General features: G+C 54.8%; 1 protein-coding gene across 18 annotated transcripts in view; it reads left to right on the forward strand.

Moving 5' to 3' along the window:
* Positions 1-18,077, forward strand: part of CHD5 (chromodomain helicase DNA binding protein 5) — a 31,533-nt gene that overhangs the window by 1,275 nt on the left and 12,181 nt on the right. For 10 of the 18 annotated variants that reach the window (XR_008469482.1, XM_054222270.1, XM_054222275.1 and 7 more), the window contains 16 exons: positions 126-256; positions 4,260-4,439; positions 5,246-5,364; positions 5,957-6,195; positions 7,455-7,579; positions 9,848-9,971; positions 11,888-12,054; positions 12,135-12,353; positions 13,183-13,392; positions 13,477-13,688; positions 15,185-15,316; positions 15,863-15,971; positions 16,257-16,448; positions 16,534-16,734; positions 17,003-17,140; positions 17,716-17,837. Coding sequence is in view for 17 of the 18 variants with exons in the window: in XM_054222270.1 (XP_054078245.1) it covers positions 126-256; positions 4,260-4,439; positions 5,246-5,364; positions 5,957-6,195; positions 7,455-7,579; positions 9,848-9,971; positions 11,888-12,054; positions 12,135-12,353; positions 13,183-13,392; positions 13,477-13,688; positions 15,185-15,316; positions 15,863-15,971; positions 16,257-16,448; positions 16,534-16,734; positions 17,003-17,140; positions 17,716-17,837 (2,620 nt within the window). In the remaining variant the exon portion in view is untranslated. Of the gene's footprint in view, positions 1-125; positions 257-4,259; positions 4,440-5,245; positions 5,365-5,956; positions 6,196-7,454; positions 7,580-9,847; positions 9,972-11,615; positions 11,690-11,887; positions 12,055-12,134; positions 12,354-13,182; positions 13,393-13,476; positions 13,689-15,184; positions 15,317-15,862; positions 15,972-16,256; positions 16,449-16,533; positions 16,735-17,002; positions 17,141-17,715; positions 17,838-18,077 lie in introns of those variants that run through there. The other 8 variants (XM_054222272.1, XM_054222278.1, XM_054222273.1 and 5 more) reach the window with 7 other exon arrangements.

The raw sequence follows: 18,077 nt of genomic DNA on the forward strand, positions 1-18,077 counted from the left end.
GGGCTTCCGGGAGAGGACAGATCTTGCTTTGATGCTGCTGCTCAGGTGTGCTCCCCTGAGAGGATAAATGTGAACGCTGTGTGCTTGTGCAATCCATCCATGTGAGCTGTCCATTTTGTCCTCAGAAGACGATGATGGGGTGCTGGAAGGACTGGAAGAGTTTTTCGCAGAAGAGCAAGTAGTCGTGCAGAAAAAGAAGAAATCCAAGAAGCTGAAAGATGGCAAGGCTGCCAAAATCAAGAGGAGGAAGAAGGAGGTAACGGTGCATGCTCTCATGCCGGGCTGGGGGGCTCCTCTCAGCAGTGGCACAGAGGCAGGCTGCTCAGGGCGCTGATGACTAATAGGAAGCACCTCTTGGGTGTCTGTGGATGGAAAGGGGGGTGTCATCGGGGCGTTCCCTTGCTGAGCGGGTGCTCTCCTGGCCCTGGGATGTGACCTAGAGCCAGGGCATGAGCAGTTCTTGTCCAGCTCGAGTGCTCTGGGGTGGAAATGTGCCCTATGAGTGGTCTCTGGAGAGTGGCTGGGGGGAGAAGTGGCCACTGTGCCTTCTGGCAGCAATGCAGCTGCCCGCACCCTTGAGAGGGGCTCGGCTGTGGTGCCTGCGATGGTACTGTCTGTCCCTGTTTGAAGCCCTCCTGTCTGCGCTGCAGTGCAGCACCTCCTTGCTGTTGTCTCGGGGGGCCGACAATAAATCTTTCTGGCATGTCCTGTGCCAACGCAGCATCTGAGGCTCGTGTTTCTGAGGAGGGGGATGCAAACCACCACACTGGGGGCACGACCAGGGCAGGGCTTGGAGGTTTCTGTGGATGTTGGTGTTGGCTGTGCTTGCCCAGGGCGTTTTGCACGCGAGACAGTGTAGGGGCTTTAGGATTTGGCACGTGGAAGGGCTGTTGGGCCTTCAGTAGGAAAACAAAGACAGGGCATTGTATCCTCAAGGATCAGACTTTCCTGAGGCTGTGTCTGGTAGGGAAGGCTGACCGGAGCTGCATGTGCTCTGCCGGGTCCCCCAGCTCAGACACAGCGTGGTCTCGGAGCAGGGCTTGCTACCACGTTGTGCCGTGCAGGCTCTGCCTCTCGCTCTCCTGTCCCAGGGCAGTGCCAGACGTGAGGACAGGAGCAGACATCTTGTGTAGTGGCCTTTTCGGTGCCTAAATGCAAATAGGTTGCTGGGAAGGAGGGGCGAACAACAGAGGTTCTTCAGCCCCTTTCCTTCCCCAGTGATGCTGTGACTGGGGAGAAGTGCGCTCATCTGGCACAGCTGGACGCATCCCCACCCCTTCCCTTGCCAAACCGGGGCTGAGCGATGCTGCTCTCGGCCAGCCATCGCCGCCACGCCCCGTGGGATCTGTGGAAACAGATTGGCTTGATGAGGTAGCGCATTAAAGTGCTTTTGCTGCTGATGGGAGCGTGATGAGCTGCTGATGTAAAAGCGGCTGATTCTGTCCTGCACTGTGTTGCCTGCCAGCCTCTTGCAGAAGTCACGGCCCTGAGGAAGCTTTTCCCCCTCCTTCGTGGCCATGGTGATGCTCTTCTCATTCTGCAGATACCACACAAAGCTGGCTCAGGCCCTCTGCCTCCCTGTGCCTTTTCCATTGTTGGACAAGTTTTTTTCCTATGCTGCTTTTCTGTGGGGGGAAAAATAAAATAAAACCCCTGTGGTCTTTTCACCTCTGTTCATTCTCTGTCGATGCCAGCCTGCCCGAGCCCAGCAGCAATGTGTGCAGCTTGTGCCCAGTCTGACTGCTGCCTTACAGGGGGTGAGGAGAAAATAAGAGGCTGAACGTTGAGTGTGCTTGTTTTTTTAATTAATGCTTTGTGTTAATGCTCGTGGGCAGTGTTATCCAACCCCAGTTCTGCCTGTGGGAGGCTGTTCCCTTGTACAGTGAAGCCAGTGAGAAGCTGGTGCTGTAGCTTTCAGTAGGCACTGAGCAGCACCCAAGCTGCATTTTGGGGGGAGGAGATAAAAGATAGGGGGACCCTTGAATGGGACTTTCTTTTCCTAAACTCCTTCTCTAGAGTTTTGTGGAGTAAGTGGACTTTCCCCCTGCTAGAGGAAGGTGGGAATGAGGTGCAAGCCTATGATGTGGGGCCAGTGCCTGCACCATGATTGACTGACACCCTGTAGTCCCCCGTTGTTTTGTCACTGGGGCATGGGGCAGGAGTGCTGCCACGCTGCGCTTGCGGGGGAATTCGCCTGCACCAGCCGCAGTGGAACTCGTTCAGTTTGCGTCGATGCCGATGTAAAAGCCCTGGTGCAGGAATTGGTGATGCAAACCCCCAGAAGAATCTGCATAAAATAACCAAGCTGCAGTTTGAACCTCAGCACATGGAGATGAAGGTCCTTGTCAGAGAAGGGAGCGGAGAGGGGGAATTTCAACCTGTACTGCAGCAGTTACCATGGCAACCAATTATTCCATGCCAAATTACAACTGTTTATAACCCGGCTGAAGGAGCGGCTGGGTTTGCTGTGAACTGCGAGGGACCAGAACTCTGTGATGGCCGCCGAGCGAAGCGCACCGTTGGTTCGGGGCTTGCCGATGAACCCCCGTTACCGGGGCGGTGGCTCCGGGCAGGAGGGCCCGGGGCTGGGGGGGGCCTGGGGCGGCGGGGCCGGGCTCGGTGCGGCAGGGCTGGACGCTGTCCGCCGTGCTGAAGCGATCGCTGTCCGCGGTGCTGACCCGTGGCCGGGCGCTGACCGCGGTGCTGGGCCGGGCCCTCCCTGCGGGGCCGCCTCCTGCTCAGCTCTTGGGCGGCTCTGACACACCCGGCCTCTCACAGGCTCGCCTGGGACCCGAGTGCTCTACCCGGCACTCTTTAGGGTGGTAATGTGGCTGCTGTCAGAATTGTGCAGTGGGTCACGGTCTCTCTCCCAGCAAGAATCCTAAATTCCACCTTACCAGTCTCCACTCTGGCTCTCCCCAGCGTGGTGTAGCCATCTGAGCCTGGTCTCTTCTGACTGCGGGGAAGCAGAATGCGTCCGCCAGCCATCCAGCAGGCCCAGGCCTTTCTGAAGCAGTGGTCTTACCTTGCTGCTGAAGCTGTGTGTGAGCAAGTCTCCACTGGAGATAGGAGGTTTCATGTGGCTGCCTGGCTCTGAAAATGAGGGGATTCAACAAGGCTTACCTGACTTACTCTGCTCTCCTAACCCTTTCAAGACTCTCTGTGCATCCACCAGGGCTGTTTTGTTCCTGTGACAGCTGAAATCCTCCTGTAGTCAAAGAGTTCTACTGCAGCACATGGTGCCCAGCTGAGCAGAAAAAGAAAACAGAAACAAAACAAAAGTCTAGCATGTTTGATTCTGATGAGCTCAGAGGTTGCACATGACTAAATAGATCTCTTCCTTTCCTTTAGTATCTTAGCTGTTCATACTGTGGCAGAAGAACATTACTTCATTTGTGTAAAACCGTAAGCAAACATAAGACAGAAAATCATATGTTACCTGTGTTATAGCAATTAAAAACATTGCCTAAAAGTTGCCTGTCTGAAAATTTACGATCTTTTAGCAAAGCAGTTAGCTGCTTCTCAGAGGCATTGTTCTTTGGTTTACTATGCAGCTATTTTTAATGCGCACCTTCACTTACTTGGCTTGCTGTTTTCAGCTTTCCTGTTTATGCTGCTGCTCACGGGAACAGTACCTGAACGCTGTGATATTGCAGCGTCTGGGCACTTCTAGAGGAGCACATTACAACGTGGAGACAGAACAAGCATCCGTCTGCATGGCTGTGCCTCAGCATTGCTGCTCTTGGCCACCTTGGTGAAAAGTCTTCAGAACCATGAAGGTTCTATTCTGCATACCATGGCCTAGACAAGCTTTCCCAAAATGCAGTTTTATCTATACTGCATGACCCTCTTCTCTTTTTTCCGGAGCTTCCACAGGGTGTGGGTTGCCTTGTGTGAACAGATGTGTTTATAGCACTCCTGGAAGGGAGGGGGTGAATGACTCCATTTACAGGTGGGGCTTTGGGGCAGAAAGTTGACTAGGGATCACAGAACTGCCCTGGAGAAACGCTTCCAGGTAAACCGAGGGTTTCTTTCTGTCTGTGTCTCCTCTGGTCAGGTGCTTCTTGCTGATCCTAAATCTAATTCCCTTGCTGATCCTTTTAGGATCTTGCTGATCCTAAAAAATTCCCCCAGGGTAACAGCAGAGTTATGCGAGGGGGGGCTGACTTTGTCTGGTGAGAGCAGTTGCTTTGTGCTGGCTGGGAGGGTTTGTTGGGGCAGAGCAACTGCTCTTTCTCCACTGTCACTTTCCATTTTAGGGGAGTAATGATGAAATGACAGACAATGAAGAGGAGATTGAGGAGAAATCTGAGAGTGAAGGGAGTGACTATTCCCCTAACAAAAAGAAAAAGAAAAAACTGAAGGACAAGAAGGAGAAAAAGCCGAAACGGAAGAAGAAAGATGAAGAGGAGGATGACAATGACGATGGAGGTCTAAAGGTACCAAAGATTCCTTTACCTTGAGCTGGTGCTAGAGCATGAGACCTCAGGGTGTGGTCAGATCCCTGCGAGTTACCTCATTCAGAGCTGGGCCGTATTTTCTGGCCAGCCACCTGGAGCTGGTGGATAGATTCCCTTTGTGTAAAGCACAGCAGCATAAGCAAAGCGCTCTCCATCGGGCTGACCGATTTAGCCCCACGGCGATGTGCGCTCACAAGTCCTCATAGTACCTTTCGTGGGGATGAAGACGGTGTGTTTTACTCTGAGGTTAGAGGCCTAGTCAGATAGTGTGGATCTTCTGACAAATGGCAGCTTCTCAGTCTGAGTCAGCTTGCCTTCTTGACTTGTCTGCCCACATCCCACCAGTAACAGATTCATCAACAGGTCGTGCTTAGAGGAGATGGCCTGTGGGGTTTCATGAGACACTTGCCCTGGGTTTGGTGAGGAAGGCATTGGAGGTGAATGACTGGGAGGGGAAAAGGTTGTATTTCCCTGTTGTTTATCTTACATGCAGAGGGAAATTGAGTTTCCTGGAGATGTGAAACCTGCCAAGGGTTTGCGTTGTATTACGTGGTATAGGGAGCATTTGGATGGTGTCGCGTTAATTTGCTTCTTGGAAGCATGTGAAACATTAATTTATTAAGCACTTGTGCATGCTCTGTTTTGTAAATCACAGAAACAAATGCCTGTGTGTTGCTGACTTTGGAGAGCGTTTGATACGGAGCAAATGACAGAGCCAGCCTTGCACTGCTCGTCTGCAGAGCTGCGGTCGTTTACGTTAATGATGTCTCTCTGTAAATGTACAGGAGCCCAAGAGCTCAGCCCAGCTGATGGAGGAGTGGGGCCTTGATGATGTTGATTATGTTTTCTCAGAAGAAGATTATCATACTCTGACTAATTACAAGGCTTTCAGCCAGTTCCTCAGGTAGGAAGCTATAGGTCTGGATGGGGCCTTGTGTGGTGGTTGAGGTTTGGGCATCGCTCAGTCAAGTGGATGAAGTTGTGAAGTAAATTCTGCATCGTGACCTCCTTGTCCCTTCTAGGAATGGTCCTCAGGTCTTCATTTTAATTGCAGGATTGACTGGAAAAGAGCAGAAGCATCTCTTTCTCCTCTCCCTCTCCCTCTCCTCCTCTCCCTCTCCTCCTCTCCCTCTCTCCAAAACCCCATTTTTTGTGTGTGCTTATTTGAAAAGTTTCCTGAGAAGCATTTGAGTAACAATAACAATTTTTTACTTGTACTGTGAGCCATTCAAAACACAACAGGTATTTCAGGGAAAGGCAGTCTCTGAGGAAGCTTAAGTGTGCTCCTTTAAGTATGTTTACTTGTTTAAGAAAGCTCTGGTTTCTGCTGCCTTTCCAGTGGAGCTGCTCCCAGTGGGCCGCAGCAGCCTGCCACTGTGAGGCATGCACCGCTGGTGTCTTTCTGGGGCTAAAGTACCAGCACATGGTGAGCAGGAGCAGACGCTCAGCGAAGCGTTCCTGTTAATGCATGGTTTTCCCTCTCTCCTGCCCTGCAGACCTCTGATTGCCAAGAAGAACCCCAAGATCCCCATGTCCAAGATGATGACCGTGCTTGGTGCCAAATGGCGAGAGTTCAGTGCCAACAACCCGTTCAAGGGCAGTTCGGCAGCAGCGGCAGCAGCGGCTGTTGCTGCAGCTGTAGAGACCGTCGCCGTTGCCCCGCCGCTCACCGCCAGCCCCCAGCAGTCTGCTGTGCCCACCGTCATCAGGAAGGCTAAGACCAAGGAGGGCAAGGGTAGGTGCCGACCGCGGTGGGCTGAGCAGAGGGGCTGCTCGCATCGGCGGCATACGGCCCGCCTTCAGAGCTAGCCAGCCACATCTTCAGGCTGGTAAAGGTGGCAAAACATCTCCAGGCAGGAGACATGCTTCATCAAAACGGGGAGGCGGAGGTAGTGCCAGAGATGTGTCTGCAGCTCCGGTTTCCCTTGCAGAAGTCCTAGAGGGGCCTGTGTTTTGTGTACCATGGCAGATCACCCTGGCCGCCTCTGGACTTTCTGGACTTTTGGCTTAAATAAGTGATTGTGCCACATATTTCTGTGTTGTCTTCTCTCCTGGAGGATTCTGCAAGGTCGTAAAGCCCCCCAGAAACTAGCAGTATCCTCAGGGTCCAAGCTGAAGAGGATTTGTAGGTTAGCAAGGCTAGGGCAGAGGTGTGTTGGCAAAGCAGGGGCGGTGTGGCCAGGTGAATGTGCACCATTTGGCAGTTGAGCCTGTTGCTTTGTGTCTGAGGTGGCAAGGAATTCAATGATGGAAAGGCACTGGCAGTAAGGCTGAAGGTCTTTCTCAGAAGAAAGGATTTGTTCTCCTGGCAGCTGGGTGAAAGGTGACTGTTTTCAAAGCCCACTTGTAAGGAGCGAGCCAAACATGTAAATCTGCAGTAGCTCCTCTGGAAATAGTCTGATTTGTATTGAAAGGGGTCTCTTGCTGTCAATGTTTTCCTGTTTCTGGTGGCACATAGGTGCTGCTTTGCCCACGCTTGGAAGGGGCTGTGGGAAATGCTGTAAAAACTGGACAATAGTGAGAAAAGGAGGGATCTCCCTTTGTTTGCGCCGTGTTCCTCCTCGGGGAGGTTGCTGTTCCACTTGTGCAGTTGTCAATTCCTGGTGCCTCGAGAGGTTTTGAACAAGCGGCTCAGAGCTGGCAGCTGGGCAGGAGTGCAGCATTCCTGCCTCTCCATGGCTGCCTCTTTTCTCCCCACCTTGCAGAGCCCCGAGTCCCTGTTTGGTATTCGCTGCCCTGTGGTCCGTGAGGTGCGGTCCCTCTCCTGAATCCAAGGGCAGATGCTTTCCTTCCCTGATTTCTTTGAAAGTGCTGGGTCAGCGCTTGCAGCCTTTTGCCCCAGAGGACGTGCTCTGTGCGCAGTGCTGGCTGCTGCCCTGCTCCCCACGGTACCCAGTGCACTCTCGTCTTGCCTGTAAATCCCAGGGTTGGGGTGGGGCGTGATCTGGGGGACAGCTGTTTGCAGAGTACCAAACAAGTCTTCTGTTTCTCCAGGTCCAGGCGTCAGGAAGAAAATCAAGGGCTCCAAAGATGGCAAGAAAAAGGGGAAGGGAAAAAAGATGGGAGGCTTGAAATTCCGGTTTGGAGGAATCCCCAGCAAAAGGAAAAAGGGCTCCTCTGTAAGTGTGTGCTGCCTTTTTCTGCACAGGGCCTTGGGTGCAGAAGGGAAATGCCGGGACAAGCTCTTCCCTAGAATCCCCCTCATGTAGGGGTGTCACAGCCTGGTTCATGCCCCTCTGCGAGGTGCCAGTCTCCGATCAGCGCGTTCATCGGTTTGAGAGAGAGCTGTGTCCAGGCTCGGATTTGTAAAGACATAATGTCTGAGCATGATTTCTGATAAAATTGTGTAACCACATTTACTTTCAGTGATTAGGTTGGTAATGCCATCATTTCAGATTTCATTTGCAAAGGAATTCTTCAGGGCTCGCGCTCCAGCTGAACCGTACGTCAAAGAGAATTATCGAATGCTTTAATTATGTTAGCATAGCCTGCCTCCAGGCATCTGTGATCCTGCAGCATAGCCCAGGGGTAGCAGAGCTTCCCAGTAAGAACACGGCAACAGGGCTCTACCGCAGTTTGTGTGCTGTGCTCTTGTCAGCACGCAAATATCAGGTGCGTTTTAAAGAATAGCAGAGCATTTTAAAGAATAAATCTCTTAAATAGCTATTGAATAGGGGTGGAACTGTTGTAGGTCTTGATAAAATCCCATTGATCAAAATCCCATTAGGTCACCCTTATTGGACTCTCTAGCTTTAGTTCGCATAACGGGTTATAAATACCTTTGTGCGTCAGAGGTTGAAGCGAAAGGAGCAATCCGAGGCAGCCACTCTGTCGTGGTTTAACCCCAGCCAGCAACTAGGACCACGCAGCTGTTCACTCACTCTGCTCCTTCCCCCAGCAGGATGGGGAGAAAAAGGGAAAAAAGTCCCTTGCGGGTTGAGATAAAGACAATTTAATGGAACGGTAATGGAAGAGAAAAGAATAATAATGGTACAAGAATAAATGGAAAAAAAAGTGATGCAATACAATTTCTTGCAACCCAGTGGTGGGTTGCCTAGCCTGTCCCGAGCAGTGATGGTGGATCCCGTCTCCCGGCCAACCCCCGTTGTCTGTGGTGTGGAATGTCCCGTTGGCAGCTTGTCCTGTCGGTGTTCCCTCTCAGCTCCTGTGGGGAGCTGAAAAAGTTCTGGACTTAATAGAAGCATTATTTAGCAACAACTAAGACAATTTGCGTTATCAACATTGTTCTCATACTAAATCCAAAACACAGCAGCCACTAGGAAGAAAATTAACTCTATCCCAGCTGAAACCAGGACACACTCGCTGCTGCATTTTTTCAGTCACACATCACGGAAAATTCACCCCGTCTCTGGGTGCACTCTGTGTCTGCTCACTTGTGTTTCCGAAGGTTAGAAAGAGCGTGGGCTGGCTCCTGCAGCCGGAGTGCTAAGCACCCGATTAATAGTGTGCAAATCAGGGATTTACAGGCATAAATCTCCAGAATAAAAATTCAGATGTGTTGTTATGTTTTGACGCTGTTGAATGCCAGGCCTGTTTAGCTCCTTTCATGTTATAAGGAAGGTCAAGCGTGAATGCCTACGTGCACGCACACAAACGGGCTGACACAAGCTGAAACAGGTGTCGAGAGAGAGAAAGGGAGCAAAGTTCTGCCAAGCAGTGGAGAAGGGGGCCCCTGACTGCACCGGAGTGGGAGTAGGGGCTGTCCCCCCGCAGCGTCTGTGTTTTGGGTGTCTGCACCCAGGATGACGTTGTCACAGCAGTGGCTCTTGCGGCTGGCCGATGCCTGCGAGATGCTGAGCCGTTCCCAGCGTGCCTGGCCAGCCGCACCATGCGATATCTGCACTCTGTGCTAGCGGGGACGGCAGGCTGCAGGGGAAACCCAGAGCCCACCTCTTGTCAGGGAGGCCAGGCAGGGACTTGACACGTTGACTTACGTATTTTCAATGTGCTCTGAGATTCGCTGGGTGCTGTGAACTGGACGGGCAGTTCCTGCACTATGCTGAGCAGTGCATGGTAAGTGCCTGAGGCTCTAGTGATAGTCCAGATCTGCGCTGATTGATGGCCTGGCTGGGGCATCGATCGGATAGAGGAGATTTCCCTGCTTCCTAACGCCTTGTGACACACTCCTGTGAACCCTGTCTGTCCGTGCCAGGAGCGCGCTTGCCCTGCCACTGTCCCTGCTGCTCTGGGTAGTCTGTTTGTGTGGAAAGGAGGGTGCCCCAAGGAGCTCAGCTGCTGGTCCGTGATCTCACATGGGTTTATGTGGGTCTTTGGGGGTTTGTTCCGCTGCAGAGCAGTGTTCTCTGGGAGTGACCGCTGGGATGCCAGTGCTTGTACTGTGTGTGCTTTGGTTTTCCCCTCTGCAGAGCGAAGAGGAGGAACGGGAGGAATCTGACTTTGACAGCGCCAGCATCAACAGCTCCTCAGTGCGCTCCGAGTGCTCGGCTGGCCTGGGGAAGAGAGGGAAGAGGAGGAGAAAGAAAAAGAGGAGTAGGCCATCCTTTGTACTCTGTTCCTGTTCTGTTTAGATTTCCCTCTTCAGATGGTGCTTTCCCGGCCCTGGCAGCTCCAGGCTGTGTCTGGCGCTGGCTCGGTGGGAGAGGATGTGCTGTGCTTGTCTGTGTGTGTGTGGAGTGCGAGGTGCTTTCTTGGAGTCCAGCCCTGCTGCTAGTGGGCTCGTGCCTGCAAGAAGGCGGTGAGCGGATCCTGCTGTGAGGCGCTGGCTCGTGCCCACAGTGCCGGTGGCAGCGGAGCAGCCCGGTGGCAGGGCTTTTCTGTCGATCTGCAGTCAGCTTTCCTTCTCTGCAGCCATCAGCCACCGCCTGGGGCTCATCTGCCCCTGAGCCAGCTCTGTGTCGCCACTTGCAGTTGCTTCAGGAGAGCCGTGGTTGCGGTGCTCTGCCCTGCCGCGGTGCCATGGCTCACAAAGCCTGCCTGCCCCGTCTCGCTGCCTGCTCCCAGCCTCGGCCACCCCGGGCAGCTGAGCCCCCTGCCTGCCTCCGGATCCTGCCTCTGCTTTGGGCACCGGGGTGCGTCACGGGCAGTGTGGGCAGCTGGCACACCGCCTGCGCGTGTGTTCCCACCAGGGTTTGTCCTCTAGTAGCAAAGTTCCAGAATTTGTGGGGCTGCCAGGGAAGTGATTTTCTGAGGAGCTTCCCCTGGAGTGACAGAGGAGGCTGTGGGTGAGAAAGCATTAAGACAAGGGACTTTTGTCTATGTGAGATGTGCAATCAGGCAGCGGGCAGGCGGTAGATCTGTGGTGGGTCTGTGGTGACAATGCAGGAAGAGGGACGCACATGAACAGCAGTGGAAAGCATCTGTCAGGGTCTCCCAGCAGCTCTGTGGCCACATTCGTGTGCATATTCCTTCATCCCTTCCCTTGCGGAGGGCTGTAGGTCGATTCTGTGCAATGGCACCTCCGTCCCCGCACTGCCGTTGAGAGCAGCCCCCCTGTGCCGAGCTGCCCCAAGCCCTCCTCCGGCTCTGAGTGCCAATGGGGCCCAGTGCCGCCCTGCCTGCCTTCCCACACCATCTCTGCCTCCTGTGCCGCTGCAGGATGTGCGCTGCCTTTCTACCTTGTGCCCTTGTTCAGGAGGAGATGCTTCAGATCCAGGCGCGTCCTTGGGCTTTTTAGCTTTGCCGACGGGTTTTTGCTTCTGAGAAATGGAATGGTGGCTTCTGGGCTGGGGGACGGTTAGGGCGTGATGCTGCCCAGCCTCCCCGTCGGTTGATGACGCAGGGCTGGCTGGCTGGCTCCACGTCTCGCGTGTGAAGGGCATCGCTTCTCCTCCCAGCTTGTTGCTGTACGAGGGCCCTCGTGCTGGAGCCAGGCAGCTCCTGCTGTGTGCTGAAGGAGCGGAAGGTCGGAGGTCTGCGCCGGGAGTTTGTGGTGGAGCTGGGAATTGAGATGAGCCGTTTGGTGCTTGCAAAGCCGTGTCCCTTCCTTCTTCTTCCCATCCGCGCTGAGTTGAGGGAGCTCCTGCCTCTGTGCCAGTGAGCACCAGGAAGAGCAGAGTAGTCCCAGGAGAGGAGTCCTCCTCCTCGGCCGTGTCACCCTTGCATGGTGCGTTTGCAGTTGGTGGCGCTGGTACCCGGGGAGGTTTCTCTGACTGGCCTCCCTTGCAACCTCTCCAGGTTCTGGCATTCTCCATTGAGAGCCTGAAGGAACCAAAGGATGATACAGTGTGGAGAGAGAAAGAGAGACAGAGGTGAGATGATGCTGTGTGCAAAGATGAACTGTGGTGCTGAGGGACAGAGAGGTAGGGGGATGTAACAGGAGGGGTCCGAGGTGAAACGCTTTCCTTATTTCCTTAACTGTATCATAGAGGAGCAAGTGTCCCATTCCCTCCCGGGAGAGCAGGCAGCTCTGCTGTCCCTCTGACTGTACACCTGTCCCTTGTTTGCAGTCGAAGAAGGGGACGGGTATGAGACGGACCACCAGGACTACTGTGAGGTGTGCCAGCAGGGAGGGGAGATCATTCTGTGTGACACCTGTCCTCGCGCCTACCACCTCGTCTGCCTGGACCCCGAGCTGGAGAAGGCCCCTGAGGGCAAGTGGAGCTGCCCCCACTGCGTGAGTGGGGTCAGGGGCCGGTGGGTGTGGGCAGGCGGCTGGTGGAAACCCTCGGCGTTACGCTGGTTGTGCTTCCCTAGGAGAAGGAGGGCATCCAGTGGGAGCCGAAGGAGGAGGAGGAGGATGAAGAGGAAGGCGGCGAGGAGGAGGAGGATGACCACATGGAGTTCTGCCGGGTCTGTAAGGACGGAGGGGAGCTGCTGTGCTGCGACACCTGCCCGTCCTCCTACCACCTCCACTGCCTGAACCCGCCGCTGCCAGAAATACCAAACGGTGAATGGCTCTGCCCTCGCTGTACAGTGAGTGTTACCAGCATTCCTCGCCCCGTCCCTGCGCCCGCCCCCACCCGGCCCTGGAGCGGGTCTCCCGGACACTGCTGCCCCTCTCACCTTCTCCCTGTGCCCTGCCCTCTGCCACAGACGCCCTCCCTGGAGGGCCACGCAGGAAATTTCTTCCACAGCTGCTCGCGTGCACCCGAGGGCCCTGGATGGCTCTGCCGCCTGCGCGGTCTTCCCATGGGGATTGCAGGCTGGCGGCTTCTCTGCTGGTTTGTAGATGGGATGCCGAGCCCCATTTGATGCATTGCCTGTGCGGAGGGACCTTTCTTGCCTGGCGGCAAGGCTGGTCCCCACAGGGGATGCAGCAGTGTCACGGACACTTCTTGGGCGCGTCTGCCCCGGCCAGCCTCTCCCTGCCCCACCCACCCTCACTGCCTCCTTTCTGTCTGCCCCCTTAGAAACGGTGAAGCAGTAACTCTGCCCAGGACCTGGGCAGCGCTTTGCGTGTGCCTAGAGGCGGTGGTGGTGTGTGCAGGGTGAGGAAGATACAGGCAGGGTCTGGGACCGTTCAGGTCACCTGGTTTGCCATGCTTGGCTCCCTGCGGCCAGGGGCGAATCCACGGTCGCTCACTGCCCTGGGCTTTCCCTCTGGCAGCAGCTTTCGGCACAAGCTGTGCCAGTACATTCCCTGCAGCCCTGGCCACGCTCTCCCTGCTGCATCTGGACGGCTGCCGTCCGCTTGGCATTGCGAGACCCCTTCTGCCCTCCAGGTCTGCCCTCCTCCTTGCGGCCCCTGACAGGGGCTCACCTTAAACTCTGTGCTCTTGCCTGTTTGCTTTTTTATCCCCAGTGCCCTCCCTTGAAGGGCAAAGTCCAACGCATCCTGCACTGGGCCTGGAAGGAGCCGCCGGCCACCCCGCTCCCGCCTGCGCTGCCTGCCCCGGATGCGGAGCTGGCTCTGCCCCCGCCAAAGGTGCTGGAGGGGATCCCGGAGCGCGAATTCTTCGTGAAGTGGGCAGGCCTGTCCTACTGGCACTGCTCCTGGGTCAAGGAGCTGCAGGTGAGCCAGCGCAGTGCCGGTGTGCCCCTGCCCAGCCCCCTGCCCCACCGCCCGTGGGCTGACCGCGGCTCCCTCCTGCCGCAGCTGGAGCTCTACCACACCGTCATGTACCGCAACTACCAACGGAAGAACGACATGGACGAGCCGCCAGCCTTCGACTACGGCTCTGGGGACGAGGACAGCCAGAGGGAGAAGCGGAAGAACAAAGACCCGCAGTACGCCAAGATGGAGGAGAGGTTCTACCGCTACGGCATCAAGCCCGAGTGGATGATGATCCACCGCATCCTGAACCACAGGTGAGGAGCTGCGTGCGGGGGTCTCATGAACGGGCTGCGGAAAGGCGCGTGCCAGGGTGCCTGAGCCCCTGTTAGTGCTGGCAGTGAGCGATGCCGTTGCAAGCCAGGGAGGGAAATTGCAAAGGTGAGCCCTGCTGTGCTCCCCCGGACTCCTGTGAGTCCTGCGGGTGAAGCTTTGAGCGGCGGGTCGGTGCTCTCCGTGGGTTTTCCCTTCATGCGCAGCGCTCACACTGACGGTTTACGCATTAGCTGAGCCTCTGGGACTGCCTGCTGCAGGATTTCTGTGCTTGGCTGAGTTCTCCCCTCCAGGGCCAGGAAGTTCTTGCCGTTCTTCTGCAAAGCTAAAATCTCGGGCTGCTGGAATTTCAGCTGCTGGCTTGTTTCGAAGTCTCTGTTGCCTTGGAGGTTTGCTTCTGAGGTGAAGGCAAGGCCAGGGGTGAATCAATGCCTTATTTTAATTTCTGCTACATTGCATGTTTAAAAATAGAGATGGCAATTTTTCCCAAAGGTGGATGCACAGAGCTTGTTCCACTCTTCCCCGATGTATTGTTTGGGTCCCTGTTACAGCCTAATCATTCCGTGAATTTCTGCTGCAACACGGTGATGGGTCTCGCTTCTATTGACCGTGTCCCGCGGCTGCGGCCACTCACCTAAACTGCTTTGGAACAGCAGCCTGTTTCCATGTAGGTCATTTGATCCTCTCAGAAACCACGCGGCCCCTCTGCTCTCACGTCCAAGGTGAGGCAGCGGCAGGGGGTTGTGTGTTACGAGTACCCGAGGGGTACGTTACTCCCTCTTACCCCTCCTGATGCGGATAGGGATGGTGCCTGAGGAGAGGAGTTTGAGCAGGTGTCTGACTCCGTTACGAAGCCTTGACATTTGTTTTTCTTCTCTGTGGAAGAAATTTCCTACATATGAAATATGCGTGCAGATGGGTTTTTTTGCGTTTGCAGCTAGAGACACCTTTTTGTTGAATTTCTACGTTTCACGTGGCAACGTGAAGTTTTAAGTGGCAACTCTGCCTGAAGGCTGCTTCGCAGAAAATAAATAAAGCTGCCTGGCTAATTTTCATGCGACCTTTACATTGTCTACTAATAAGGCAAGGCTTTTTTCCCTGTAGGCATATAATCAGACTTGGTAGTGTGTTTATTCATTTTTCAGTGTAAGCAAAACTTTGTAGAGCAGTGAAAGCTGGAGGAGACAGAGGGTGAGCACTGGTATTCATCCAGTCCTGGTAAAACAGGAAAATGAGATTTTTCAGTGGAATGGAAGAGCAGCCTTTAAAGCTTAATAATCTCACGCACGCAGCAAATTAAGAGGCATTTCTGCCGGAAAGTTTCAATAGTTTCTCTGTGTTTTTCTACCTCTGCTTGGATGCAGAAAAGGTAAAAGGCAGAGGGTGAAGCATCCAGGTTCGTGGAAGCGGGTTATGGCTGGCTGCTTCCCAGGGGCTGAGTGGCATTTCACTGACAGGCTTTTCGTGCCCTGTGTTACAGCTTTGATAAAAAGGGAGACATCCATTACCTGATCAAGTGGAAAGACCTGCCGTATGACCAGTGCACCTGGGAGATCGATGAGATAGACATCCCGTACTACGAAAACCTCAAACACCTCTACTGGAACCACAGGTACGAGCCCGCCGGGCGGTGGGACCGCAGCCGGGCTGCTGAGCCTGGGAGAGCCTGGGAGAGCCGGGGCAGCCTCTGCAGGCGTTTGGGACCACTGGGGACTCGTAGTTGTTGTCCACTTCTGAACATACTGGCACCGCTGGCAGGCATCTCCCTTCAGAGAGCAGTGGCCGAGCGCTTTCGGAGAGCGGGTCCTGCTGACATGCCATTCCGGACTGCTGGGAAATGCTGCTGTTTTCTGGCCTGTGCTCCCTGCCCTCTATGTTTATTCTGCCGTAATATTCATGGTCTCACTGTGCTTCAGGGCAGCTCCATGGCCGCAGTACCACAGTACTCTGATGAGATTGCTATTCTTCATTTTGGATGGTGTTGCGTGGACTGTTGGGTGGGAAAAATTAACACTCCACGAGTGCCCGTGCTGACTGGGACGGAAAAGCTCCTGTGGGGAAAAGGCAGCGGAGTTTGAGAGGCGTTTCTGTCCCTCGGCTCGGGGACTGGGAGAGGGATGCCTGCCCGCCTTCTCCTGACGTGCGCTGGCTGTTGCAGGGAGCTGATGCTGGGGGAGGACACGCGCCCTCTGAAGAAGCTGAACAAAAAGGGGAAAAAGCTGAAAGAGGAGAAGCTGGAAAAGCCTCCAGAAACGCCTCTTGTGGATGTGAGTAGGAATGGTGGGGGCAGTGAAACGGTGTGTGAGCCCAGAGAGAGGGAGGTCTGTCTGGCTCCACCATCCTGTTACGTTTTTCTCCTCTACTTCTTTCCTGTTTTTTTTATTAAGGCTCTGGGTGGCTTCGCTGTGAGGAGCCTGGGGGCTGTGCCGGGCTGGGGACCGTGTCTGCGTCTCCTTTGGGGCTGTTCTGTGTCGCAAGGCTAAAGAGGGATGTGCTTGGGCACAGAGAAAGGAGGGAGAGTTGGTTCTTACGTCGTGTCTCTCTCTTTTCAGCCTACAGTGAAGTTTGACAAGCAGCCGTGGTACATCGATGCCACGGGAGGCACGCTCCATCCTTACCAGCTGGAAGGGCTGAACTGGCTGAGATTTTCCTGGGCCCAAGGGACAGATACAATCCTGGCCGACGAGATGGGGCTGGGGAAGACTGTGCAGACTATTGTGTTCTTGTATTCCCTGTACAAGGAGGTGAGTGGAGCATCCAGCAGTCCCCGAGGTGGCTGAGAGCTGCTCAGTACGGGGCGAACAGCTTGGACTTTGTTTACCCGAGCAGGGCCACTCGAAAGGGCCGTATCTGGTCAGTGCCCCTCTCTCCACCATCATCAACTGGGAGCGCGAGTTCGAGATGTGGGCACCCGACTTCTATGTCGTGACCTACACGGGGGACAAAGAAAGCCGGTCAGTCATCCGGGAAAATGAGTTTTCTTTTGAAGACAACGCCATCCGGAGTGGAAAGAAGGTCTTCCGGATGAAGGTGGGAGCTAAGTCTGTGCCCTGCTTTTAAAGAGCTTTAAAGATTTCTGCCACACCGTTTTCTGTTTCCATAGTCCCCTACTTGGTCCTAACGTTCAGATGGGTATGGATTTTCTGCTGGCACTCGTGCCTCAGCCCGGCTGCTGGCACTGTGCAGTGCGGTGCAGCCCCTGCTTTTCTCCCTGGGTCACGTACAGCAGCAGCAAAGGTCGAGGCCGTCCCATTCCTTGCTCTCTTATCCTGGCTTTTCTCTCCCTCTGTTCCTCCAGAAGGAAGCCCAGATCAAGTTCCACGTCCTGCTCACCTCCTATGAGCTGATCACTATTGACCAGGCGGTGCTGGGCTCCATAGAGTGGGCCTGTCTGGTGGTGGACGAAGCGCACAGGCTGAAGAACAACCAGTCCAAAGTAGGTAGCAGACGTTTGTGTGCAATTTTTGTGGTGCGGCTGGTGCCACAAAGATACGATACCCCAGCACCAGTGGTCTGCTGCTCCATGCTTTTCTCCCTGGGAGTAGAAGGATGTCCTCACCTTGCACAGGCTCTGCCCAGGGCCCACGTTTCAGTGGGGTTGCTCTCTTTAACATCCTCTGGCATTAAAAATCCTGCAGTAGTGGAAGAGGTGCCAGCCTGGCTGCCTGCCTGGCAGCCTGACAGTCCTTGGATGGGCTGTCACGGAAGGGAATTTTGATCCCTCTCCTTCTTCTCCCCTTTACCTGAGGCTAAATGCAGTCCCTGGCCCTGGGACCTTCACACAATGCCCAGCGCAGGAGGGGGCGGGCGGTGTGACCCGAGGACATTCAGGGGTGCTGCCTGTGCTCCATGGGGATGGCTCGGGGCAGGACGTGCAAGCTGTGATCTGCTCTGCGCGCCCGGCCCGGGGGAGAGTTCACTGCTGAGCCTTCCGTGTGCGCAATCTGCAGTTCCCAGATGACTAATCGGCTCCTCTGAGCTCTTTTCACCTAACCTCATTTCTTTTCCCAGTTCTTTAGAGTATTAAATAGCTACAAGATCGATTACAAGCTGCTGCTCACTGGGACTCCGCTCCAGAACAACCTGGAAGAGCTCTTCCACCTGCTCAATTTCCTGACTCCCGAGAGGTTTAAGTAAGTTGCACTAGTTCCCCCCTCCGAAAAGGGAGAGCAGCCAGGACCTGGTCTTTTGCCGGCTATCGGGGTGGCTCAGCAGAGGTTTTCCAGTTTCCCGGGGCTCCTGTCTGTGTGGGTGTGCCCAGATCCAGTTACTGCTCTGCCAGTGTCACTGATCTGCACCAGCAGGCAGATGGCAAAGCGCGTCGCCCCCGTGGTTTGTCACAGCAGCCACCCGCACATTTTACGTAACCCCAC

The sequence above is a fragment of the Rissa tridactyla genome, chromosome 16 (assembly GCF_028500815.1).
Source record: "Rissa tridactyla isolate bRisTri1 chromosome 16, bRisTri1.patW.cur.20221130, whole genome shotgun sequence".
Classification (NCBI taxonomy): domain Eukaryota; kingdom Metazoa; phylum Chordata; class Aves; order Charadriiformes; family Laridae; genus Rissa; species Rissa tridactyla.